General features: G+C 37.1%; 1 protein-coding gene across 7 annotated transcripts in view; it reads right to left on the bottom strand.

Moving 5' to 3' along the window:
• The window catches only part of TTC3 (tetratricopeptide repeat domain 3), a 55,565-nt gene that overhangs the window by 11,500 nt on the left and 20,494 nt on the right, over window positions 1–23,571 (bottom strand). For all 7 annotated transcript variants that reach the window (XR_011902848.1, XM_072329230.1, XM_072329264.1 and 4 more), the window contains 20 exons: window positions 22,062–22,122; window positions 19,250–19,316; window positions 18,154–18,291; window positions 17,373–17,453; window positions 16,668–16,780; window positions 15,024–15,150; window positions 13,634–13,756; window positions 13,397–13,498; window positions 12,656–12,748; window positions 11,874–11,938; window positions 11,169–11,305; window positions 9,556–9,864; window positions 8,569–8,832; window positions 8,108–8,154; window positions 6,445–6,501; window positions 5,273–5,346; window positions 4,522–4,668; window positions 2,721–3,609; window positions 1,349–1,414; window positions 559–708 (listed from right to left, as the gene is read on the bottom strand). Coding sequence is in view for 6 of the 7 variants with exons in the window: in XM_072329230.1 (XP_072185331.1) it covers window positions 559–708; window positions 1,349–1,414; window positions 2,721–3,609; window positions 4,522–4,668; window positions 5,273–5,346; window positions 6,445–6,501; window positions 8,108–8,154; window positions 8,569–8,832; window positions 9,556–9,864; window positions 11,169–11,305; window positions 11,874–11,938; window positions 12,656–12,748; window positions 13,397–13,498; window positions 13,634–13,756; window positions 15,024–15,150; window positions 16,668–16,780; window positions 17,373–17,453; window positions 18,154–18,291; window positions 19,250–19,316; window positions 22,062–22,122 (3,110 nt within the window). In the remaining variant the exon portion in view is untranslated. The remainder of the gene's footprint in view (window positions 1–558; window positions 709–1,348; window positions 1,415–2,720; window positions 3,610–4,521; window positions 4,669–5,272; window positions 5,347–6,444; window positions 6,502–8,107; window positions 8,155–8,568; window positions 8,833–9,555; window positions 9,865–11,168; window positions 11,306–11,873; window positions 11,939–12,655; window positions 12,749–13,396; window positions 13,499–13,633; window positions 13,757–15,023; window positions 15,151–16,667; window positions 16,781–17,372; window positions 17,454–18,153; window positions 18,292–19,249; window positions 19,317–22,061; window positions 22,123–23,571) is intronic.

The following is a 23,571-nucleotide window of genomic DNA, read 5'->3' as shown; positions in this document are numbered from 1 at the left end:
GTAGGATAGACCCCCTCTTTACTAAAGAATAATGCGGGGAGATGGATAGAATGGCTTTGGTCTAACCTGATTTATTTAACTGAAATACTCCCCTTAAATGCAGACAAATGAACAGTTTGTAGCACAATCAGCTTTAACTATGAAATCAATCCAGTCAAAGTGCTAAACAAGCTGACGGTGATGTCTGGAAACTACTCTTGCTCCCAGACACTTTCATAGAAACAAGTCTGTTAGACTTCCCAACAAATCAATCACTGACCACTGGAAGCCCTTCTCCTCCAGAAGAGGGAGAGTGTCAATAGCACGGTGCTTTTTTTGTTCTTTAGTTGAATAAGAACCAGAACCCATCCACTAGATGGATGCAACCAATTTTCTGTGTTCATTTAAGCGCGTTCCTAAGACAACATACAGATTTTCAGATTTGCTGAGTAAAACTTAATAGCTATGAGGACCATTGTTCAAGTTTCAAAAAAATAGTGTTGTCCCATCACAACCAATGCTGTCAGCCACCGCAGTTGATCTTTGCTAACCCCACTGCTGCACAGGTAAAAATGTTACCCCTCTTTCTTGAACAATTTTCTTTATCAGCTCTTCTAAAACACCGATTTCCTCTGAGCTCCGGTTTTCCAATTGTTCATATTTTTCCTGTGCTTCTTTAAGTTGCTCTTTTAATACTTGATGCTCTTTTTCCATACGTAGAATATCTCCCTGAAAATAAATCAGTCACAGAAAGTAATTCAGAATCTACCGTGCACAGGATAGCAAACTTTTTTGAATAACAGTCAGTTAGCGGATATTCAAAAATTGTGGATATTTTTTGGTGCCTTTTTGTTGTTGTTTTGTTTGGGAGTTTAGCGGAGGTTTTGCTTTTGTTTCTTTGGGACAGAGAAATCTGTGTAACAGCAATGAACATCCGTGTCTGGAAAGAATGGAATATGAGAGTCTGAAGATTGTATTTTCTCATTCTGACAGGCATGTAAGGTCACCATTAATATCAGCCTGAGATGTCTCAGTCTGTATCCTCCAATTTAAATCAAGCTTACAGATTTTTTGAGAGGAAGCACTCAGTTTCCCTAGAACACTGTCCAACATCTGAATGGCTGCAGTACAAAGCTCAAAATCCTTCTTTTTGTGGGCCGTGGTGAAGTTCGTAAAGACATTACAGATTGCAGCCCGCCATGAAGGGTGGGGGAAAAAAAACAAACAAAAGAAAATAACCCCAAATCAAAAATATATTTTAGAGCATCTCACTTTGAGAGAACCTTCACCTTCATGCCATTACAGATTTGGGCTCTGCTTTAAACTTTTTCATGAGAAAGATGTAGAAATAAGTATACAGGTAACTTACTTGTTGCTTCTCAAATGGATGAAAAGGCAAAGTATTAGTTTCCCTATCAGTTACTTCATTATTCACCTAGAATACAAAGAATCATGAACTGATTAGAAAAATCTCCTGTTTACACGTGCAACTACTATGCCAGCTCTGCTCTGGAGCTTTTACATCTAACCTACAGTTCTATGAATCTAACCACATTCTGGAATAGGTTTACCCACAACAGAACAGGAAACTATGCATATATTCCCCAAATGGACTTGAAGCTATAATGAAAGCTATTTTTTTTCCCTCCCTAATACTTCCCAGCTTTAATTGACTATGTAGCATTATACTGGCGACAATTCTTACAGTCTTCAAACACAGCTGTGTTCCATTTAGGCACATTCGCTCTATTTATATTCTTAAGACTGGCAAATCCAGTGTCTGACTGCTCATAGAGCAGCTGCGTTTTGTTGCTTATGATCTATGACACAAATGCATCTCCTTAAAAGCAACTAAACTCAACGACCTTTGGAATTCTTGCTTGTTTTCTTCTCGGATTGCTCATTAAGGACCTACTGAAAGAACTGATGTTTATAATTTAATCATGCAATATACTGAAGATCCAGTTTATGCTACCACATCAATACTCTATATAGCCTAATAATGGTAATTGCTTTGCTATACCACACTTCCACAAACACATCTGTTGCATTCTGACCTCTCAAACTCTGCTAACCAGAATTCACTACATTGAAAAGCATTGTTGTCTTCTGTTGACAGTTTGTTAAATGCGCTCAGCAATTAAAAAGAAATTCCACCTTAAAAGCCCTGTTAGCCCAGTAAGTGAATTCATTCGCCAAGTCAGCAACTGCTCAGGAAAGATTTCAAGTAAGTGCATAAAAAAACAAGTCTGGGAAAAAAAATAAGGGTAGCAATGAAATGTGTTAACACTTTCATAATTTACAAAGCAATAACAGAAAGATGACCATCTCACAACAATAACATTGATTCCTTCATTAGTAATTAGAAATAAATTAAGATGAAGAACTTTTCTACAATCATTCTTCTAACATGCTGGATAATCTACCATAGGAATGGACGTGAGAAACTGCCATGCCTGTAACACTGAAAACTTGGCATCTTAACACAAAGTGCTTTCTGTAACAAAAAAAAAGCACTAGAGAACACTAAATACTACTATACAATACCCCTTGTATTTGGGTACCTTGAAGTATTTTTGCTCTTGAAACTCAATACAACGTTTGACCCTTCGGGAAGTCATAAAGAAATCATCCCAAAAGGAGCTGTGCCTTCCACCGCTGAAGAAACGTAATGCAGGATGTCAACACCATTTTTTGTCACTTACAAGCTTTTAAATGAGTGTTCCATTTTAACCTCTTACCTGAACAGCTACCATCCTTCTATGAGGATTTTTTTTCATTACAGGTATACTCCTGCTTTCTTTTTCCTTCTTAATCACCCGTATATCACATTCAGCTTTATCTGCACTATTTGCAACAGCAAAACTGTCCTCATAAAATGCGTTATCCGAGTTCTCCACCAAGCACTGAGGGTCTCTGTATGTTTCTATTTCAGCTGGTATAAAGTTGCTGCTGACATATTTTCTGTCTGAAATTGCTAATTCATCATTATCCCGATGAGTGACGTGATGAGCATAAGTATACCCAGGTTGCTTGGCAACATTTGACAGGAGAGGCATTGGAGGAGTCACTGGTGATGTTCTTTCACACTGATAACCCCAGGAAGTCTGGGGCAAAAATCTGCTTTGATTCTGAACATCTTGATAAAGTAAAACTTCTGGAAAATAAGGCATATTTTCGACAGGATCGATATCCTGACTAAGCACTGACTGCCATGAAGTAGGCAAAGAATAGGGCAAATATTGTGGAGTCTCACAGCTTTCTAATGATATGTCAGCAGATGTTGACGTATGAGGTTGTTTAGGATAAGACATCGGTTCGAATTCCTTAGCAGCTGGATTTAACTGTATCTTGTTCTGGAAAGAATTTTCTCTCACATCACAGACAATATAATTTCCATTATTTTCAGTCTCATCTCTGCTTTTACTTTCTTTAGTAAGAACATTGTGCCTTAAGCTAATAAAATTATCCACCATAACGAAACGATGGGATTTCAGAAGAAAAGATTTCAAACCACCCTCATCTTCTACAATCTTTCGAGCTTCTTCAGGGAAATGTTCATATTCCCCAACTAGCAACTCATTATTTAATTCCATCGGACCGTGTTCTTCCAATATCTGAGAGAAATAGCTGGAAAAAATAAAGTTGTAATTGTTCATTAACAATTTCTCACACATTTCTCAAGTTTTATTTCACATATATTTACACAGTAATAAAAAGCAGTAAGTCTGCAGCACTAATGAAGAACAAACATCTGGTGTTCTATCTAAGCATAAATATTGCCTGTGATGCTGGTACTTCTCCACATCTTATACTCAGGAACCTGCAGCCAACTGAAAGCATAGTACATATCTTTATGTACATACCCAAGTATAACAAACCATCAGGACTTAACTGCGATCTTTATCCAATTATGTGATTTAATAAGATGTTGCATCTAATACCGCTGTCCCCCAAAGGCCTGTTATTTACGTGAGACATTACTGCATGCAATCTACATACCATTCAATGAGAATTGAAAGGAACAAAGAAAGAAAGTGACGGACTAAGGAAAACGTGTTTGTTGCTGTCAGATGACAGATACATACAAAATACACTGTTAGCAAACTGCATCAACATATACTTTCTATATCGTTATATGCTATAATTTTCTCGTTTATAAATGGCTACAATGACTATCAATGAAACAAACAGTTCAACTCCACCTTCAGGTGTCAGAAATGTCATCTTGTTCACTGGTTCAAAGCTAAATTGAGGTCTGCCATTTGACAGACTTCCTTTATTCCTTACAAACAGACCTGCAAGTCTGAGTTCAAGGCCTCAGTTTTTCTGCACTCATCCAAAATTGCAGAGCTTTCATGTTTGTAATCGTCAATTGCTTCTATAGCAGGCATCAAAGATACTTCAATTCTAATTACTTCTGTCAGTTATTTCTTGGAATACTGTAGCATTAGTTATCTAACACAAAAGTACAGAATTTACAAGCATTTAAGCTAAAGGAGTAAAGCCTTTAGACTGCTAACCACAGAACTGTATACGTACTCATATAAGCTTTCACAGGTTTGATTTAGATTATCATCCAATCTTTGATAGCTGTCAATGTTTGAGATGTCATATGGAGATTCAAACTCCTCTAGTTGCCTCCGAAGATATTCTGGGATTATACATGGTTCATAACATGTAAAATCTCTACAACATCATAAAAAAAAAGAAAGACTCAATGTCTCTGAAAACAATTACATTCTTCACATACACTGAGAGGAGAATTAAAACATGGCAACTACACAGATGCTAAGAAATATCCCAATAGCAAACATTTTCTAACAAGGAGAACGTGCACTATTCCCTAAATAGTGAACTGCTAAACTTCTTAAATTGAGAATAACTAGTAACTAGTAGTAACTAACGGTAATAAAGCTCAGCTGTTTCCTAGCAGCTCTTCTTCTGACAAATGTATCAACTAATTTCTTTCTGCAGTAAAGTGGAACAGGAAGAAGGTAAAAGAAGTTACATGAAAGAATAGGTTTTGGCCTAGAGACCTTACTGGGATGCAACCTGCTCATTATTTGATTACCTCTTAGATCACTAACATCTTATAACATATAGTATCCATCATACTTGTCCCAGAAGAAGAAAAGTAATGGCTCCCTGGAAGCTCAAATGAAGGTTATTTCTAGAAATACTGAGATATGAACCCAGACTTTCTAAGGTGTTTCTAGGCCTGCCTACTGTGGTACCTGCAAAGTACTTTGGAGCTTGGACAACAAAAGTAAAGGTGCATGATGATACTTACAATGTATTTTCTTCTATAAATGTATTTTCTTCTTGTGGTGCTGTACTAACTCCACTGGATAATACTAAAACAGACTGATTAAAAACAGATTATTACTTTTCATCTTGGAAAATGATCCCATGTAATGAGTATGAGTAACTTGCTTACACAGAACCTTGTTCTGTAATTTTATTGCTTTCAGATGCGAGACTCTGAATGGCAAAACCCTCAAGTACAATTATCTGCATGAAGCCATGCTGTGAAACTTCTTAATTTTAAGTTACTAGCTTCTTCAGAACTTACTCTAGATCATATAACACTGCAATGTTCCAACAGTCCAACCTCCTTTTTTAATTTTTACTTATAGGTATCATCTAAATCCTGGATGTGCTCGATTTTTCACTGAGTTCTGATAAGACACACAGAATTTATGGCAGAGTTTTGCCTGCTGAAACACACCAATTGAATTTATAGGGATCCTACCTTGAAAAAAGCAAAGAGCATAATTTTTGTTGTGAAATTTGGGCAAAATATAAAATGTTGGGGGCACGGAGGAAATCAGGATGACTGTATTCAATAAAGCAAGGTTCTAGAAAAGTGGGACAAAAGATGCTATGTTTCGGATTTGATATTGTTTCTAGCAAAACCTATAAAATACTGAATGAAGTTTTACCTTAGCACTAAGCACCTGCAACTTCGGTGAGTGAGCTGTCCATAAAAATGATCAGAAAGGCAGTCAGAGACAAAGCGTCAAGTTTATCTCACGACTGGTAAATTAGTCCTTTGTCACATTTGCTATTTATCCTTGTAATACAAAGTGGAGCTGAAATATCAATTATGTAGTACAGTCTGTGCTTTGTCTTCACTGATTTATTTGTTTTTATTTTCTCCTATGGGAAATTAAGATGTGTGAGGACAGTGGACAGACTGAAGTTATGAGCACACAGTTCGAACCCAAGATCTTTATAAATAACTTCTTTTTCAAGTGCAGAATCATCTTTTATACTGATTAATTCAGACCGTAATGAAACAATTAAAACTGTATCAACTGTGTCTTAACATATTTCCGCTAGAGGAAAAAAAACACTTCAAGAAGGAGCTTCCACAAGATATTTACAGATATTTATCAATATCTGATCTCCAGTAACTCTGAAAGAAAACTGTTTATAGTAAGCAGCTAAAAAGTTACTGACCCGTAAGTCTTTATAGTTCTTCTTTCTGCTTTTGTTTTTAACTTTGATACCATTAGGCTGAAACAGAAAGAGACCAAATTATTATGTAAAACAATAACAATAAAATGATGATGCATTTCCAGAATCTATCCATACATTTAAAAGCCTCATATTACAATTCGGATTCTGTGTTGACCAGGAAGACTTCCAAGGTTAAGCATGCATGCTATCCTGTCCCTCTCTCCTATGCTCCCAGCTGAACAACACAAAAAGGAACAGAGCTTTGCAAAACCTTATCCTTTGGTTCCCTTTCGTTACTCTGCTCCTCAAACACTGAACAGAATACAAACAGAACAGTGCACTGCCGTAGTAGTTTGGATGCTTATTCACTACTTACATCTGACACTGCATATTTAGGCAGCTGTGATCATGTGGCAACACAGATTTTTGTAAGGAACAAAAGCAAATAGAACTGTCAGAAGTTTTCCTTATCCCTGTTAGGATAAGGAAGAACTAAAATGCCTCTTCACTTTTTAACAGGACACCATTATACATTAACATAACTCTACTAACAATAATTTAATTATACCAGAGATCACCCTTTTACTGTAGGACACAAATAGGGATATGAAATAGAATTTATTGTAGGAGGCTTTTAATGCTTGGATTTCTAATTCATCCAGTGAAAGAGCAAGAGATCTCACATCTCATTATGATTTATATTAATTAATAGCTCGCCATGTTTATTCTGTGTCAAAAGCAAATCTTGGTTTTGTACAGATAAACTTATCTGCAGGCTAGAATAGTTCTAATCGATTGTGTTTCAAACCTGTAATTAACTGAAATGACATATTCCTGCCAGTTAGGATTGTAATTAACATACTAACCAAAAAGTGATTCAGAACGATATACAGTTGAAGAGTTCTGGGTTTAATCTGGAAAGCATGGGTGAAAGTTGTTCACTACAAGCACTGAGTACATCTCACTTCAAATTTACTGCGCTTGTTAGTGGGACGATCTTCTAATTCCATCCTTACAGCTTAATGACATCTGAAAGTAAAGCTGGGTTATACCACCCTCTCATGCGTTGCTTTAGATGTTAAAATACACAGCACAGCTACCATCTGGAATTCTTCAGGTTCTAATTTAGCACTCTCAAGGAAGAATCGTACTTCATGTCATTATGGTAAATATGCAGACAGGCAAGTTAATAAGAGTCTCTGCCTGTAAACTGGACACACCTTTTACCTCCCAATTCCTCTACAGTTTTGCTAGAGATCTTGTCAACATAACACCAAATTGCTGTGAACACCACTCCCCTACACCGCATTTGCCCTATCCAATGTAACACGTTACTGTAGTCTCACTCGCTTTCACTGTAACCCCCTCATCTTCATCCTTGAAATGTGCACACTCTAAAGCTGTCCCGTTGGTTTAGTTGAAGAGAAAATCCTGTACAAATACTCTATGACTGAAGAAAAAGAGTATGCAATGCATAACTAAAGGACAGAGGCTATTTTAAAAAGCCTCACAGTGTAAGTCTCCAATCAGGTCTAAAGGATGATGTTAACAAGCAACCAAACAAAAGAAATGCATGCGTCTCATTCATTTTTGCACTTTTCTCAACACCAAACGTGTATTTGTTTCTGAGCTTATATCAGAATGGATACTTAGGTTAACATACCCATATATCTTCATTTCCGTGCTTCTTTAATATGATGGTGGGGTTGTCTATAAAAGGATAATCACACTCATGAACTTGTAAATTACACTGAATAGTAATATTCAACTGTGAGCTATGCAATCACAGTTATAATTATTATACTCCATCTAACACCACTGAAGCACCACATCTCAAAGACTCGTTACAGAATCTTTATGCTTAAAATTAAATACTAATTCTGTATGGACTGCATAGACGCATAAACATACGTGCCAGCCCATGATACAAACAGCAGAATGTAGCCCACAGAATGCCTTGGCTTTTTTAAGACTATGTTGTATTCTAAGCACTGAACACACAAGCTCACATGTATGAGGTTAGCAATTTAAAGACATTTCAGTCTTTCACAGAGTATATCAAAGGAGGCATAGAAAGCAGACAAGATTCAATGCTTGTAAGAATGAGGACTGTTGCAGACTTACCCGTTTTATCAAAGAATTCATCCAAAGCTTGATGGAGAGATGGAAAATTTTCTCTGTTGTCTTCTAACAGCCATATAAAACAACGGACCTTTTCTAGAGGTGGTTTTAAAAAATAGTCAAGAATTTCTCTGCCTTCAGAACTACTTGACACATAGTCAAATTTACTACCATACTTCTCATTCCAGAGTGAAGATAAAGTAGAAAAGTCAAGTTGTGTTAAAAACCGTCCGTACTGAAGGATGAAGTTCACTGTCGCTGTCAGCCCTAAAAGAGCAGAAAAAAGCCACCGTTTCATTTCAGCCTCAGAGTTTCTTTCGTTTTAAGCGTGATCTTGCAAGTGAAAGCTACCACGACAAATTAACTTTGTATAAATTCTACTCTCGGTCAACAATGACTACATTGCATCTGAACGTATCTGAACAAATTCTTTGAGAGACACGGACACACCGGAATACAGAATCCTTGTTGAAGTTTTTGGCATCTTAAATCCTTTATGCAAGCAAACAGAAGGTTTTATCTTCACCCAGGTACAAATTCAACAGCAAACCACACAGCAAGGCAACAATACCAAAGAATATGAAAATAAATTTCTTCCAAGTTAAAGAAATCACCACGATACACTTCCCAGAAGCAGAGCATATCTGCGAATATTCTCATTTAAGCCTATTCGGGAACTTTAAGATGTGAGACAAATCAATAAATAAATGAATATTGTTTCTTTCTCTCAAAGCCCTGCATCTGTTACAATGCTTTACTTTTTCTGGGAAGGTTGCCTCTGCAGAGATAAGAGAGGTTGCTGCTCTTACCAATGGTCACTTCTCCTGAAATCCTGCTCAGGATCAAGTAAAGGAAAAAGGAAGAAAGTTTTACCTCACCCCTTAGAGTTAAGAAAGCAAAACTGGGAAACAGGGAGGTTATTTTTCATCTGTAGATCAAACAATAACGACCAGGCAAGTTCTTCTGCTGCTACATAAGCACACAGCTTACCCAGTTCATTAAGCTGTTTCATCCACCTCTGTAACTTGGGATCCACTTCTTCCAGCTCACTCAGGACACGGATAAAACCCCTTGTTTTCACTCTGTTTTCTTCCCGAATCAAGTAACTGATGAGCTGCTCCACCACAGCATGTGACACGCTGCTAGTTTTGCAATATGATGTGTAATCCTCTTCACTGATTACAAACCAGGAACGTAATTCCTTTAACAGCTTGGAGGCATCACGGACAGCAGTTTTGATCTGCTCAGCATTTTGAACAATACGCTGCAGGAGTTGATCGCCAGCATAACCTGCATAACCTACAATGGGATTTAAACAACAAAAAGATCTCCTGGTGTTTTGTTGTTGATGTTTGTTTAGATTTATTCTCTTTCACAGAATCACAGAATTACTTTGAGTTGGAAGACTTAAAGGCCATCGGGTTCACTCCCCCTGCAGTGAACAGGGACACCTACAGCTCTATCAGGCGCTCAGAGCCCTGTCCAGCCTGACCTTGAGTGTCTCCAGGTATGGGGCATCCACCGCCTCTCTGGGTAACCTGTTCCACTGCCTCACCACTCATACTGTAAAAAATCTTCTCCCTTATATCCAATTTAAATCTCCCCTCTTTTAATTTGAAACCACTTCCCCTTGTCCTAGCACAATGAGACACCACTAAAGAGCCCGTCACTTCCTTTCTTACAGCCTTTAGATACTGAAAAGCCACTCTCAGGTCTCCTCAGAGCCTTCTCTCCAAGCTGAACAGCCCCAGCTCTCTCAGCCTGTCCTCATAGTGTTCCATCCCCTGGATCATTTCTGTGGCCCTCCTCTGGACACGCTCCCATAGCTTCATGCCTGTGTTGACAACTCCCCATCTGGATGCATCTGGATGCAACCTCACCAGTGCAGATCAGAGGAGCAGGATCACCTCCCTCACCCTGCTGGCCACACTTCTTCACACCGAATGCTATGCAGTAGGCCCAAGGATTAAAAATAAAGACATAGATATCTAAACTTAAAAAAAACAAACAAACAGAAAAAAACAGCAAAGCGACCTGAATATGATTTTAGAAAACCACAGGAAACAAAAATAGTGACCTACACGGCTAATGGATGGGCCACTCTCAAACAAAATGGCTAAAGGAAAAAAAACATAACAAAACAAAACAAAACCAAAATAAATAGCTGCATATATGAAGAAAGTAGCAGGATATGAGCCAGCAGTGCCCTTGTGATATGCCACTGAACAGGCAGCAGGGCCGTGGAGAGCTCTGAGTCTGGTTGAGTATGAGATGAAAGCATGTTGTCTAAGAATCTGATAAGATTCCAGTTTCTTACAGCCTTTGCTTTTGCAGAAACAAGAATAAAAGTTCCTTAAAAAGGGTCTTAAACAATCATACAATAACAACTTACAGTTATTTAGAAATTAAAACCAAAACTGAAATAAAAGTAACCTTAAGTGGAAATTCAAGTCCCTAAGGGAAGATTATGTAGGTCTTCAAGGGTGCTGGTGTGAGAAGTATGTCCAATACTAACAATCTGTTACCATTTGATTTAGGACACTCAGAACATTACCTATGGTATCTTCTGCTATCTTTACACAATAATCTGTACTTCTACATACCACTGCGATTACGGTATTGACACGGTTCATTTTGCAGCTGATTTTCTTCTATTTTCTGTTTAGAAGAACGTAGTGCATCTTCCCGTGCACGTTTTCTTTGTAATTTTTTTTCTTCTTTCCTTTTTAACTTCCTAAAACTGATAAAAACAATGAAACAGTGAATCCAGTGTTACTGAAGATAAACGTGCCCAACTCCTTTGGTGAATAAACTTGTTCTGTGTCTTACAACAGGTATACACTTCCATTCTACTGTAAAATACAACTTGGAAGAGTACAAATATAATCAAGGTACTTTTCATTTAAGTTAGTAAGAGATCACAAGCATTCATGAGTTATTTTATATATAATAATATAATAATATATATAATCTATATATATTATATAACTGTTATTTATAAATTTTACTTGAACAAAAAGCATACAAACAGTTGTATTAAAGGCACACGCATCAACCTTATTAAATAGCTTTATATAAGGGAAACTGTTGATCACAGCCTGAACCTCTGATTAACCACCTGAGGCAAGCAATGAGTCAGCCACAGGAGCACAGGTGAAGTTAATTCATGTTTTTCATAGGCAATGGACAAGAACAGCTTCCTGAAGTATTTGTGGTGTTCAATCAATTCTTTAAAAGGCACAAAGTTCAATCCTAGAGAAAGCTTCCTCAAACCGATTCAACTTACTCTTAAATGTCAGAGAGTTTACCTTGAACATTTCTGTTTAATAACGGCTCTCGGTGGTTCCTTGGGTTTTGTAATTTTTTGTTCAAACTACAAAAAAAAGTCATCATATTACTTAAATTTGGGTTACAGTGCAGCATTGTTTTTTCCCCAAAACCCAAGAATACTTGAAGCTTTGGAAAGCAATAAAAACCAACACTACCACAATGATCTTGCACCTTTGCAAGCTTCTTATGCCTCACAAAGGTCTACATGAAAATAACTTCATCGCGCATTACAGCTCAGCACACAGCAACAGGTTTTTATGTGCAAAAAAGACAGGTGGGAAGGTAGAGCAAAGTCAGGAGGTACTGGATACTGTTTATCTGTGCTGGTGGACAGGAAGAAAACTTAATAATATCTTTTCTTGCTTTTCACACATCAGTGCTAGTCAAAGATGAAGAATCCATCTCCCCAAGACACTGCAGGGGATACACACATCATCCCAACAGGAGTATTTCGTTTAGTAAGACTAGCGCTAAGCTCAACTAATAGAGTTCCTTCCATGTCACCCATACTAAATACAAAACACAGCTCTTGTGCTCCTCAATGATGGTTGTACCCAAAACAATAAGGTAACGACCACTCCAGCAAGTTAAGAAAAGAGCTGTCAATTTAAATGCCTAGTAATGCTCTCAGATTCTTTAGTGAATATAATACTAGTGAGTTTGCATATTCCTCGTGAGTTACAATACCACATTCACTTTATCTCCTTTACCAGAATAAATATTTTATAGGTTTTCATATTTTATATAAACTTTTACTTACTTCACATTTTACCAAACCAGAAGAACTGAAAATAACTATTTTTGAAATAAGGCCTTTACAGTCAGGAGTGAAACATAATTCTTGAAGAAAATCCTGTAGGAGAAAAACATAAACACAAAAACCTGCAAATCCATGCAAATTCTATATTCTCATACAAATTAGAGCTTCTTAGGTGACTGAGGTAATGAAAGCTAACATAGACTTAGACTCCTACTGGGTGAGGACAGCAAATCACTCACAGCTGTCTAGGCAATGAATCCCAACCAGAAGGGCCCTAGACCTGTGGCAAACACCTGCTGTTCACAAAGCAAGAGCCCTTCTCCAGCTTCAGTTTCAGGAGTACATAAAGTAACGGTCGTAAAGTTGACTCACACCCTCCCAGAATTTCCTTTTATTTCAGATTGATTGCCAATATAATCTTCTGTAAAATTACTTTAGATATGATAAATGTCAAATTACTTCTTTGACACCAAGACTTTAGAAGGAATACATTTTCTTGTGGAAGGACATAAATAACACAAGAAAAACAGGCTAAGCACATCCAGGCCTTTCTTCTGTAAATGAAAGCAAACTTTGCCAACACTTGCATATCATTCAGCAAGAGAATCCTCTTTCCTCTCTTCCTGTCAAATGAGTAGAATATGTAGCTGTAGCACCTCACGTACCATAAACAAAAAGAACATTGTAATACTGGCTAGACAAAGAAGAAATAAAATGCTTCTAGTCTAACATAGCTCTTACCTTGTCATTCTTATCACTGTACTTTGCAGTTTTCAACTTCTTCCAACAGCTGGTATGAAACTCCACTCTACATTGCTGACAGCAAGTAATACGTATGAAACCCTAACAGTAGAAAATAATACAAATTTGATGCCTTTAGAAACACAGAAAACAGTGCACAACAGAAGATATGATGTAGGGCTGAAAACAGGGAAATAGAAAGTTTTATTTCCCAAATGCTCTTGAACTAAAACGTACCTTAAAGTCTGGATCTGTAAAAAATATTTGGATCTTGGAATGGCCATGGCACTGCTGATAGCGACAAACTGCATCCGGCTCTGGAGGGAACTTGCATTCCTCAATGCAATTCTTTAAGAACAACTGAGAAACACAAAGCGACAGACAATAAACTGCACAGAAAGCAAGAGAAGATCTATTGTTTTCTTCTAGGGAAATCTGCAGTGAAACAGACATCTCTTTTTGAACAGCAGGAGGCAACTAATACCAAAAGAACAACTCAAGTCATAGTGAAAGCTGTGCAAGATTGCCCTTTTACACCAAAACATTCAAAAGTTCATTTGAACTGCTGTCAACTATATAACTCCCTGCATGCGGGTTTATACAAGCTTAACAATTCCAATAGCATGTGAATATATAAGTCTTCAATTACCAAAAACAATAAGCCAGACTACCCCAATATAATATGATGAAAATGGACTGCTTGTTCCTGCCATTTCATAACACCTCTGGGATCTGGGTTATAACATTAAGTACATTCCCAGGAACAGCTCAGACCTGGCTCTCCAATGCAGCTAACGAGCACTGTGTGAGCAGCAGTGCGTGAGATGCATTACAGCAGCTTTGTGAAAAGTATGTACGAGTTCCAAGGGGTTGGAACTGGCCTGAAATTAATAAAACATTGTTAGAAATAAATAAATGCCCAATCACAGCCTCCAGATTTTTGTATGATATTCTCCAAGAGTCTCTACAGTAATAATAATTACAAACTTTTAAAAGCTTTTCAACATACAAGAGGACTTTTTAATTCTAGAACCACACGCTGGATTTTTCTACTCAAGCCACTCCCAAGATAATCACTTACCAAGAACTACGCAAAGTCTCATTTTTGTTTTAAATACGGATCACTTAAACAGTTTTCAACTTCACATTTTTGCTAATTCTAATTTTCGACTTGTTCTCTCTAGCTTTACATTGCGTTTAGCCTTTACATCTACCCAAAGCAAAGTTTAATAATACACAACTCGTGAATAACTTGGAGCAGATCAGAACTACATTATTACGTAAAAATCCCCAAGTGCAGACTCTTAAACAGAGACTTTATGATTTAAATAGCATGCTTTCCAACAGTAACATTTTGCCATCGTAAACAGGGCTCTTCTCTACAAAGACCAGGCTTTGAGTTGGCAGTGCCCAAGAAAACAAGCACTGCACTGGCTTCTCCATGTTGAGTCTCTCCCTGCTTCTGTTCACCACTCTCTTTGGCCTTGACAATGTGAGGTGAGGAACAAAGTAAAGATGACGCCCTAGAAGTCACACTACAAAGGTTTGTGAAGTATGTCCTCTTTTCTCTTCTCTGGAAAGACCATTTGAGAGTACAGCACACTGTTGGTTTTGTTTTTAAACATACCTGTAAATTCTCTGTCCGTGTTTCTTCAATGACCTGAGATGTCATGGGCCAAGTTAATACTCCAGGTACAATCTTATGATTAATCATTGTTTGTGACTTCATAAACTGATTGAGTGCATCTGAAAACCTGAAATTTAAACAGGTAGAACATTGAGATGATATATCAGTGTATTTTACATGGCTTATAATTCTTTCACGATTCATTCTGCGCTTCAAGAAAAAAAAAGCAACAGTAATGGTAAGAGTACATAGAATGTATTCAGTTATCTGGGAAAAAGGAGTATTCTGCATAAAAGAATCATGGTCTGAGGCAGTAGCTGAATAAAGAGTCCCAGAGGCCAGGTATGGATATTATGCAGACTGAAAGCCTGTGTTGATGTCCAAGGAATCCATGAGGATGGGTGTGCTCATCAGTCTGGAGAGTGAGGTCATGCATATTTTCACTAGTGACCTTTGATCTCTACCTGCCAGAAAGGAAGCAGAGGATGCTGTTTTCTGTATTGAAGTTTTACCTGCCTTCAGACAATGTTACATGGTTGGTACTATTGATTGTGGTAGCCTCTGTGGGCAGCTGTGTTAATGTGTGCATGTGTGTACCTCTTCAAAACACACGCAGTCTCTCTACCAACCAAAACTGCAAAGAGAAGCAGCAGTCACATCCACAGGACTGGGCACAGTCACCTCCTGTGCCTTACAGACGGCCTGGCCACACCACAGTAGCAGGAAGGAGGAAACCTCTCACAGAATTCAGCACTTCTTGACCGGGTTCGTGCAGATATTCCACAAAAAGAGGGTTGAATCTTTGATATTAAACCTTCTTATTTGATAAATTTGGCATTGTACTGTGTTTACATAGAAAGGACTGGGGTTTTGTCTGGCAGAGGAGAGCAGGAAGTGTGTGCAGTGGCATTCAGTGTCAATCTACCATAGACAAATCATGAGATCTTGATTTAGTAGAGCAATATACTGAAATCGTGACACAAGTATAATACAGTAACTGCAATATACAGTTGAATCACAGTACAGTCATGGTTCCCATTACGGGTCTCTCTGTGCCCACTGTCACAATGCTGGGTGTTCCCAGTTTACAGGAAGGAATATGTAGTCAGATGCCAGCTCAAGCCCACTGCTCTCTTCAAAGCTGGTTAGTTGTCCAGTTTTTACACACTGGATCAGGCTGAGCCATGTATACACTCTTCCCTCTACCACTCTGGCTAGCTCAGGAATCTCTTTGCTGTTTACCTCAGGGAACTTAATGACTCACTGGTACAGCTGTCTTGGCTAAAACCAAGGTTACTCTTCATCCTCCCTGATCATGCAATAAGTTCAGCTTTCTCTACAACGCATGCATTCCAAGCTCATCATTTTCCTTGCCTTTCCTTAGCTCATCTCCACTGCAGAAGCATGTGCTGTTCAGTCACATCCCCACAGCCTGGAGAATGCCAGAATCAACTGCTTCTATTACATTTTTAACATTAACAAAACTGAAGTAGTAACAAATCACTCTGATATTTGAATTTGTTGATTAAGAAAGACTAATTACAAAAAAAACACGAAACAAAAATACACAAAAATACCCACACACGTATTTCTCAAATGAAAAGAGCTTCTGAATCAAATATTGAGATTTTATATTACACTAACCTGTTTTGTCTGAGGTACACTTTTCCAATTCCATAGTATGCCAGACAATCAAATCTTTCTTCCTGGTACTGTACAATTATTCTCTTAAACTGGTCTTCAGCCTTCGCCAATGCCTTGAAAATACAATAAGACAAAAATGAGATGCTTAGACTTTCCATTTTGTCCTCTTGTTTTTCCTGCAACATGCCCTATTGTTTGATTTAAGGGCAAAAAAAGGAAATTAAGCAACTTTATGTTCATGCATAAAGGGCTTTAAAAACAAGCCATCTAAAAAGTAATGAGCTTATTGAGCTACAAAATGACCAGATAGTTTTCAACTCACTGAAAGACACAGAATATTTGTAAACAGTATACTGGGATCTACTTTCTGTCTTCAGGAACCAAGAGCATTATCTCCCTCTTTCTTTTTTTTTTAAGGAATAGTACATGACCATATTACAACAAAGATGGAGATAAATAACTGACCACTTAACTACTACTTAAGAATCTCACTTGAAAGTTTAGAAAGTAATCCTCTTATTTGGTAGTTTAATTTGTCCACAAGTATTAAAGACCCAATCCTACAAAACACAACTTTATAACCTGCGATAAAAGCTTTCCTTCCCGACTCATCTTATGTCTGCTAAGAGTTAAGACAAAAAGGGATGACCAACCATCTGAACTAGAACTTCAAATAAAAAGCAAGACAGTGGTTTAACGTCATACCTCAGGCTGTCCTATTCCAAGAAGAGAAGTGGCATGTCCATAGATGAATACAACATAATTAATAACACGAAGGTTCAGTTGCTGCAAATAGAGTCAAATGATAGAAATAGCTTGAAAACACCTGGGTAGTAACAAGCACATTACTGACTAGTGTGAATTGAAGATCTACAGCAGGCATGGAAAACTACCATAGCTTCCAACCACATTAATGTTGCATTTAGCATAAAGAGTGAAGGCTAACTACCCCTTTATCTTGGCAATTTGGCAGCCTTAAGTGTTTCAAAATAATACACTACAGATCAGACTTTTTTTTTTTTAATTGCCTATTTGGTGTTGTCTTTTAAGAAATCCAGGATCACAAACGGCTCAGGGGCAGAATGGCTAGACACGTGCACTCAGAAACTGTAATACCTGCATCAGGGAATTAGCTGACAAGAACAATATCAATGCTTTTCACTCTGTACCATGACCAATAAAGGTTAAGCCAGCAAGGCAGTCATTTCATATCAAATACTTCGGTAGATACCTTTAAAACATCACCTATAAATGCACATGTACACTGAGCATTACAAAGATACATCATACAATCCCATAATTACCCTGATTTCAATTTTTCTCATTTTTAAGCTCCTTGGTATACACAGTGCAACATATAACACTTAGTCAACATGATGGTCAACAATTCAATTATGATTGATTTGGGCGGAAGGAAAGAATGACACGGTATTGAAAACATAAAGCCCAATTACCTTAATAAATAAATTAATTCCTTTCTATTTACCTTTAATTCTGAAGGATCAACAATGTTCAACAATTGTGAGAACATCTGTTCAGCACTGTGACACCTCTGGTCCATCAAGGCTGTGTATCCATCATGAACGAGGGATTTAATCACTTCAAGCAACATAGTTGAATCCACCTATAATATTTTAGAAAGCAGCTACTCAAAATGAAAACAGCATTTTTTTCCCCCTCTTTTTCTTCAGAAACTTCCACATTCAGTTCAAGCATTACCTTATCACCTTTTGTACAGCAAAATGCAGATATGTTTCCACCCCCCTTATACATTCATTGTGTACAAATGTACTTCCAAAAAGCTGAGAATTACTTCTTTCTGCCTACAGTTTTTTCTCCATCTAGATTCCAAGTTAATGCCTGAAGGCCTAAAATTGCATTAGGTTATCAAAATTTCACTACAGCAGTCACATGCATGCATGAACACTGGAGAACATCTCCATTCATATTTCACTCAAATTAAACTTAATTTTTTTGTAACAGATTTCTGATTAAGTTCTTTCAACTGGATGGAAAAAGTTTGATCTAAGGTGAACTAATCGTTCAAATGAACTGTGCAGAGTAAGTATTTGGTGGTTATCAGATAGATGGATGCACAAACCCCCTATGATCTCAGCATTAAAAACATGCTTTTGATACATAACTAGTAAGGTTTTAAGTATTTAAGCATTAAGAAATAATTCTGAGAGAAGTTATGAAACCACATAGACTCCTTCTGATGCCAAATCAAAACAATCTTGCTGCATTTTCTTCAGGGTCACACAAACACAAAAGGAAGTTTTCTTTTTTCTAACTAGACAATATTTTCCAGAGTTTTACAGCATTGACCATCACTGAGACACAGATATCTTTTTGTCAAATTAAGGCTGGACAGTGGTGGAAAGGGGAAAGGAGGAGTAAAGGGGCTATGAGCAATGAGACAGCATAAACCAGTGCAATCATATGATTCTTCTTCCCTGATAAAAATCAGGCTAAGTGTGAAATGCTAGGTTTTTGAGTGAACTAGGATCTTGGACAGCATTACTAAAAGACAGCAAATCATTTACAGCTAAGTTCATATGCCAAGTAATTCCCCGTGTTACCTGCTGCATAGTACAGACGAGTTTATCTTGGATGGTTTTAGACTCTATCTTCAAATCAAGGTGATCCCTACAAACAACAGGACAATGGCATTGTGAGTTTGTAGATGTACTTTACATGTACTAAACTTCTGAGAAACAGGTACTTTTATCAACAACATCACACCAGCCTATATGACAGAAGTTATCATAGCACACTCTTTCACAACAGCAACAACAAGTATTGGAACATTTCAATGGATTACAACACTATTTAACCTTATGGTCTGGGATTCAATAAGGCTTCAGGGAAGTAAAGGCCCTCTTCACCATTTTAGTCATTTTATTTGATCTTCTTTACCTCATAATCAGCTGACCTGCTTTCACACTGGACCAGGTGATGTTCCAACATCAAAGGTTAAAGTACACTTTAGGCCTCTTTCCCTTTTTCTGAGTACAAGATCCTTCATTCAAGCACATCTACTTAAAATCAATTACATGTAGCAGTTTGGCAGGGCACAGGCAAGGAAAATACATAAGAGAAGAAAGGAGTTCTTTCCAGCTATTCCTTTCTCTTGCTGGAGCACAAAGTCAATGCAAAACTGATCAACAGAGAAAGCATCATGCAGAGGCAAACTATTGCTTGATACTCTTAAATCACATCCCCAACACTCAGATTGCAACTCGGTCTTCAGTGCTCCTATATTTTCCAATATACCTTTAGTTCTGTCCCACATTCAAAGGCATCACTCATCTCCTGGGAAAAATGCTCTAGAGTGTCAAAGGATCCTTGATTATTTTTGAAGCCAAGCTACGTGCCAATTACAGAAGTGGAGATTTGTCTGTAACTGACCACATACCTCCCTTGTTAGGAAATACTGTATTTTCCCAAGTCTGAAACTTTACTGTGAGAGACGTAATTTTGTAGGTGGTTCTATTACTTTAAAGAGGATTTGTTCTCACAGTGACTTCGAAATTTCAGAGCTTTTTTCCCCCATTAAACTGAAAGAAGAAACAACTCAGAGGCAGCCAAGTTAAATGAAATACAGGACCTTTCCCATGTCAAAGTTTCAACTGCTCTAGTTGTGGTGGTATTCACAGAGTCCCAGAGGGGAAGAAAAAAAAAAGAATCATACAAACAAAAGAATATAAAAACACAGATCAAAAGATGACAGGTTTCATGGTGACACTTCAATTTGGACTACAAGTCATCAGGTTCAGCTCCTTGGTTTCCTAAAGGTTTGGCCTCTTCAAGGTAGGAAAAACGCACTTCAAAAAACAACACTTAATGGAAGCTCGCATCAATGTCTCTATGTCAATGTAAACAACTTATTTTGCTTTATCCCTTATGTGAACACAGACAAAAAAATATCAGCTCAAGAAGCATATGACCAAGAAAGTACAGTTAGAGCACAGTTTGTCCTATTTCACATTCCATGTTACAACCCCTACAGCTTCGAACTCTGTGTTGTCTTAAGCAGTGTGCCATTTGCCTCAATTCTGTTACAAAACAAGTCAGCAGCTATAGTTCTTCACCTTTAACAACCTATTCAGTGAGGAAATACACTTACAAATGGTATCACCTATAAATGTAGTGAACTTCCCAACTTGTTTGGATTATGTCAGCTCCGGTGTTACTGGAAACAATTATTTCTTTTGATAAACTCTTTTAAATTTTAGAACAAATGGAAGCATGTGTTTTGTACATAAAATCTACAGTGCTGCTCATTTCAACTGGCCATTAAACATATTGATTTACATTCAGGAAAGGTATTCACATTCTAAAGATCAATCAGTGTACCTTATGCCAAGATTCAACTTCTATGGAAGTACTAAAGAACTTTCTAAGTAACAGTTCTAGTATAAAACAAACTTAATTCCAATGCTCCCTTCATGGTCAAATCTCTTATTTTGACTAAGCGCACGAAGAATGAAAAAGGTTTAAAAAATGATTTGGTATGCAGAACAAATAGTACAAAGAGACCTTGAAAATAAGATACAGCTTGAGTTCTGCTGTGACATAAGTTTGAATGTAACAAGAAGAACAAGATTGCTATTATCTTCTGCTGCAAAGGAAGCACATCTACTGATAGCCTATATCACGTGTCTTGCTTATGGGACTTAATTATTCTTTTTAAGTAGCAGGGATTAAGTTAATGCCTTCCTTTACTGAAGTTCAACTGAGATTTGTAAAACATTTAGTTTTCAAATAAGAATTCAATTTCTTCACGAAGTTGTAATACTGGCAACTTTAATCCACTGTCTTAACCTAAATAATACCCTGAAGAGGAAATAAACAATATCAATATATAATAGCGTATATTAGGTTTTAATTAAGAAATGTTTTATCAATTTTCAGCTATACTTTATTCAGTTATCTTCTTTTCATATAAATCCTTTATTATAAAGGTAAGTTGAATTACCAGCTGCAATTACTTTATCTGACATTCTGCTAGACGCAAATATTCAGTATGCAGGCATCATACACACAATGGCATTTCCAGAAAGCATAGCTAATGGTAGTGACTATGTTGAAAATGAGTGTTCTGTAGCTGAGAATTTTCTCTGTCAAATAGTGTTATCATGTTCTTTGTATCCACTGCGATTTCCATGGAAAAAAATAGGAGGTGTTACTTTTGGAGCAACCTACATATTCACTCATTTATTTCTATACTAGATTTAAAAGGTAAAATTTGTCCTAATCCAAGAAAAAGAAAATCAAAAAGCAAAGAACAAGCAGCAAGTCAAAGCTTCTTTAGCTCTTTAAGTGCTTTGCAACTCAGTGATAAAAAACAAATAATTTTGGTTCTATTAAATAATTTTAAAATATTCTTACTGTTTCTTCTCAGGTTCACCAGGTTTGTTCTTTGACCTTCCTTTGTGCTGGTGACTCTGGCCTGTAATGAGAAAAAAAGAAGTATTTCAAACAGAATGGCCATTATATAAAAAACCGAAAAGATACACTTAAAACTCATATTTTGCTTTATAAGAAATGGATCTAAAAATACTACAATATTCAGAGCTAGTACAACTGAGATGCTATTTAAAAAGCCATTGGAGTGCTACAATATAAATCTCATATTACTTTTATTACATAGTAAGTACAGAATTTTACTAACCCTACTGTGTATTTCAAATACACAGAATAATCTTGAGATTCTCTAACGTATGATCTGATTCCAATACTGTAACAGCTATTGAAGCAGACTGCAAGCCAAAAAAATCATGTATGTTACACAAAGCCAACACTGATATTTTTAATTACTATACGATAACTACAACTTCTGAAAGGTAATAATGGATCACTGTAGCTGCAAAGTGCCTTTATCTCGAGTATATAGATTTTACAGAAAGTCTCCTACTTGAGAAAAACGTTTCTAGAGAAGTCCAGTACAAGCCACATTAACATTAGAATTCCTAACATATGAGTCACATTGAGAGAAACATCCCTGATTCTAACTTACAAATGTTCTATGAGAAACCACTGGGCTACAACAAGAAGAATGAATCTATCATGGTACTGATTAGTTTCTAGCTGTGAAACAGCAGCAAGGACTATGCAAAACTCTCCCTTACTCCAGAATTTCCAGTGTCTGTAGTTAATTAGTTACACTGCTCTACAAAGTAAACAAGTTGTTAAGAACAAGGAACAAGAGAAGATGTTTTAATACTTTAATGCAATTGGTCAAAACCAGGAAACAACTCAACTGTTACTGCATAACATAAAGGCACTTGAATGCGCCCATGCATGCTCGTAATGAAGCCATGAAGTGTTTAATTTTCAAGACTTTTCAGTTAGAACTTTACGAGGCTGTAATAACTCAACAGCAACAGTGGGATAAAAAATCCAGTTATGTGGAGAGCTCCCTTCTGATAATCAAGCAATTCACAAGCAAGGCAAAAAGGAGGATTTCTGGATAGGCGACCAACAAGCTACTGACAAATTCAGTTACATAACTGCTGAGCTTCACACATTACATGAGTTCCAAATTATTTACAGTAAGAGGAAGGGGACAGGGGTTTTTTTGCTTGTTAAACCTGGTTCATTTTACAAAACATACAGGAAACTCTGTCTCAGCTATATGTTGGAAGAGAAGACGACTACAGCTTCCTAGCACACAGCATCACACAGACAACACACATTCCAGCACCTGGATTTAAGCTATTAGAACACTTGAACCCAAGCATAAAGTATGGCTACTGATGGTAATTAAGCAATCGCTCAATTACCAACAGTTCAATATGAAAGAGTTAATAATTTCATAGGTAAAGTTTCAATAATTACCTATTCTTTCAAACGTTTGTGTTACTCAGAAAAGTCTTCAATGTACTTCAATTTTAAATTT

Source organism: Excalfactoria chinensis, chromosome 1 (genome assembly GCF_039878825.1).
Source record: "Excalfactoria chinensis isolate bCotChi1 chromosome 1, bCotChi1.hap2, whole genome shotgun sequence".
Classification (NCBI taxonomy): Eukaryota; Metazoa; Chordata; class Aves; order Galliformes; family Phasianidae; genus Excalfactoria; species Excalfactoria chinensis.
This window is presented reverse-complemented; position numbering and strand designations above follow the sequence as displayed.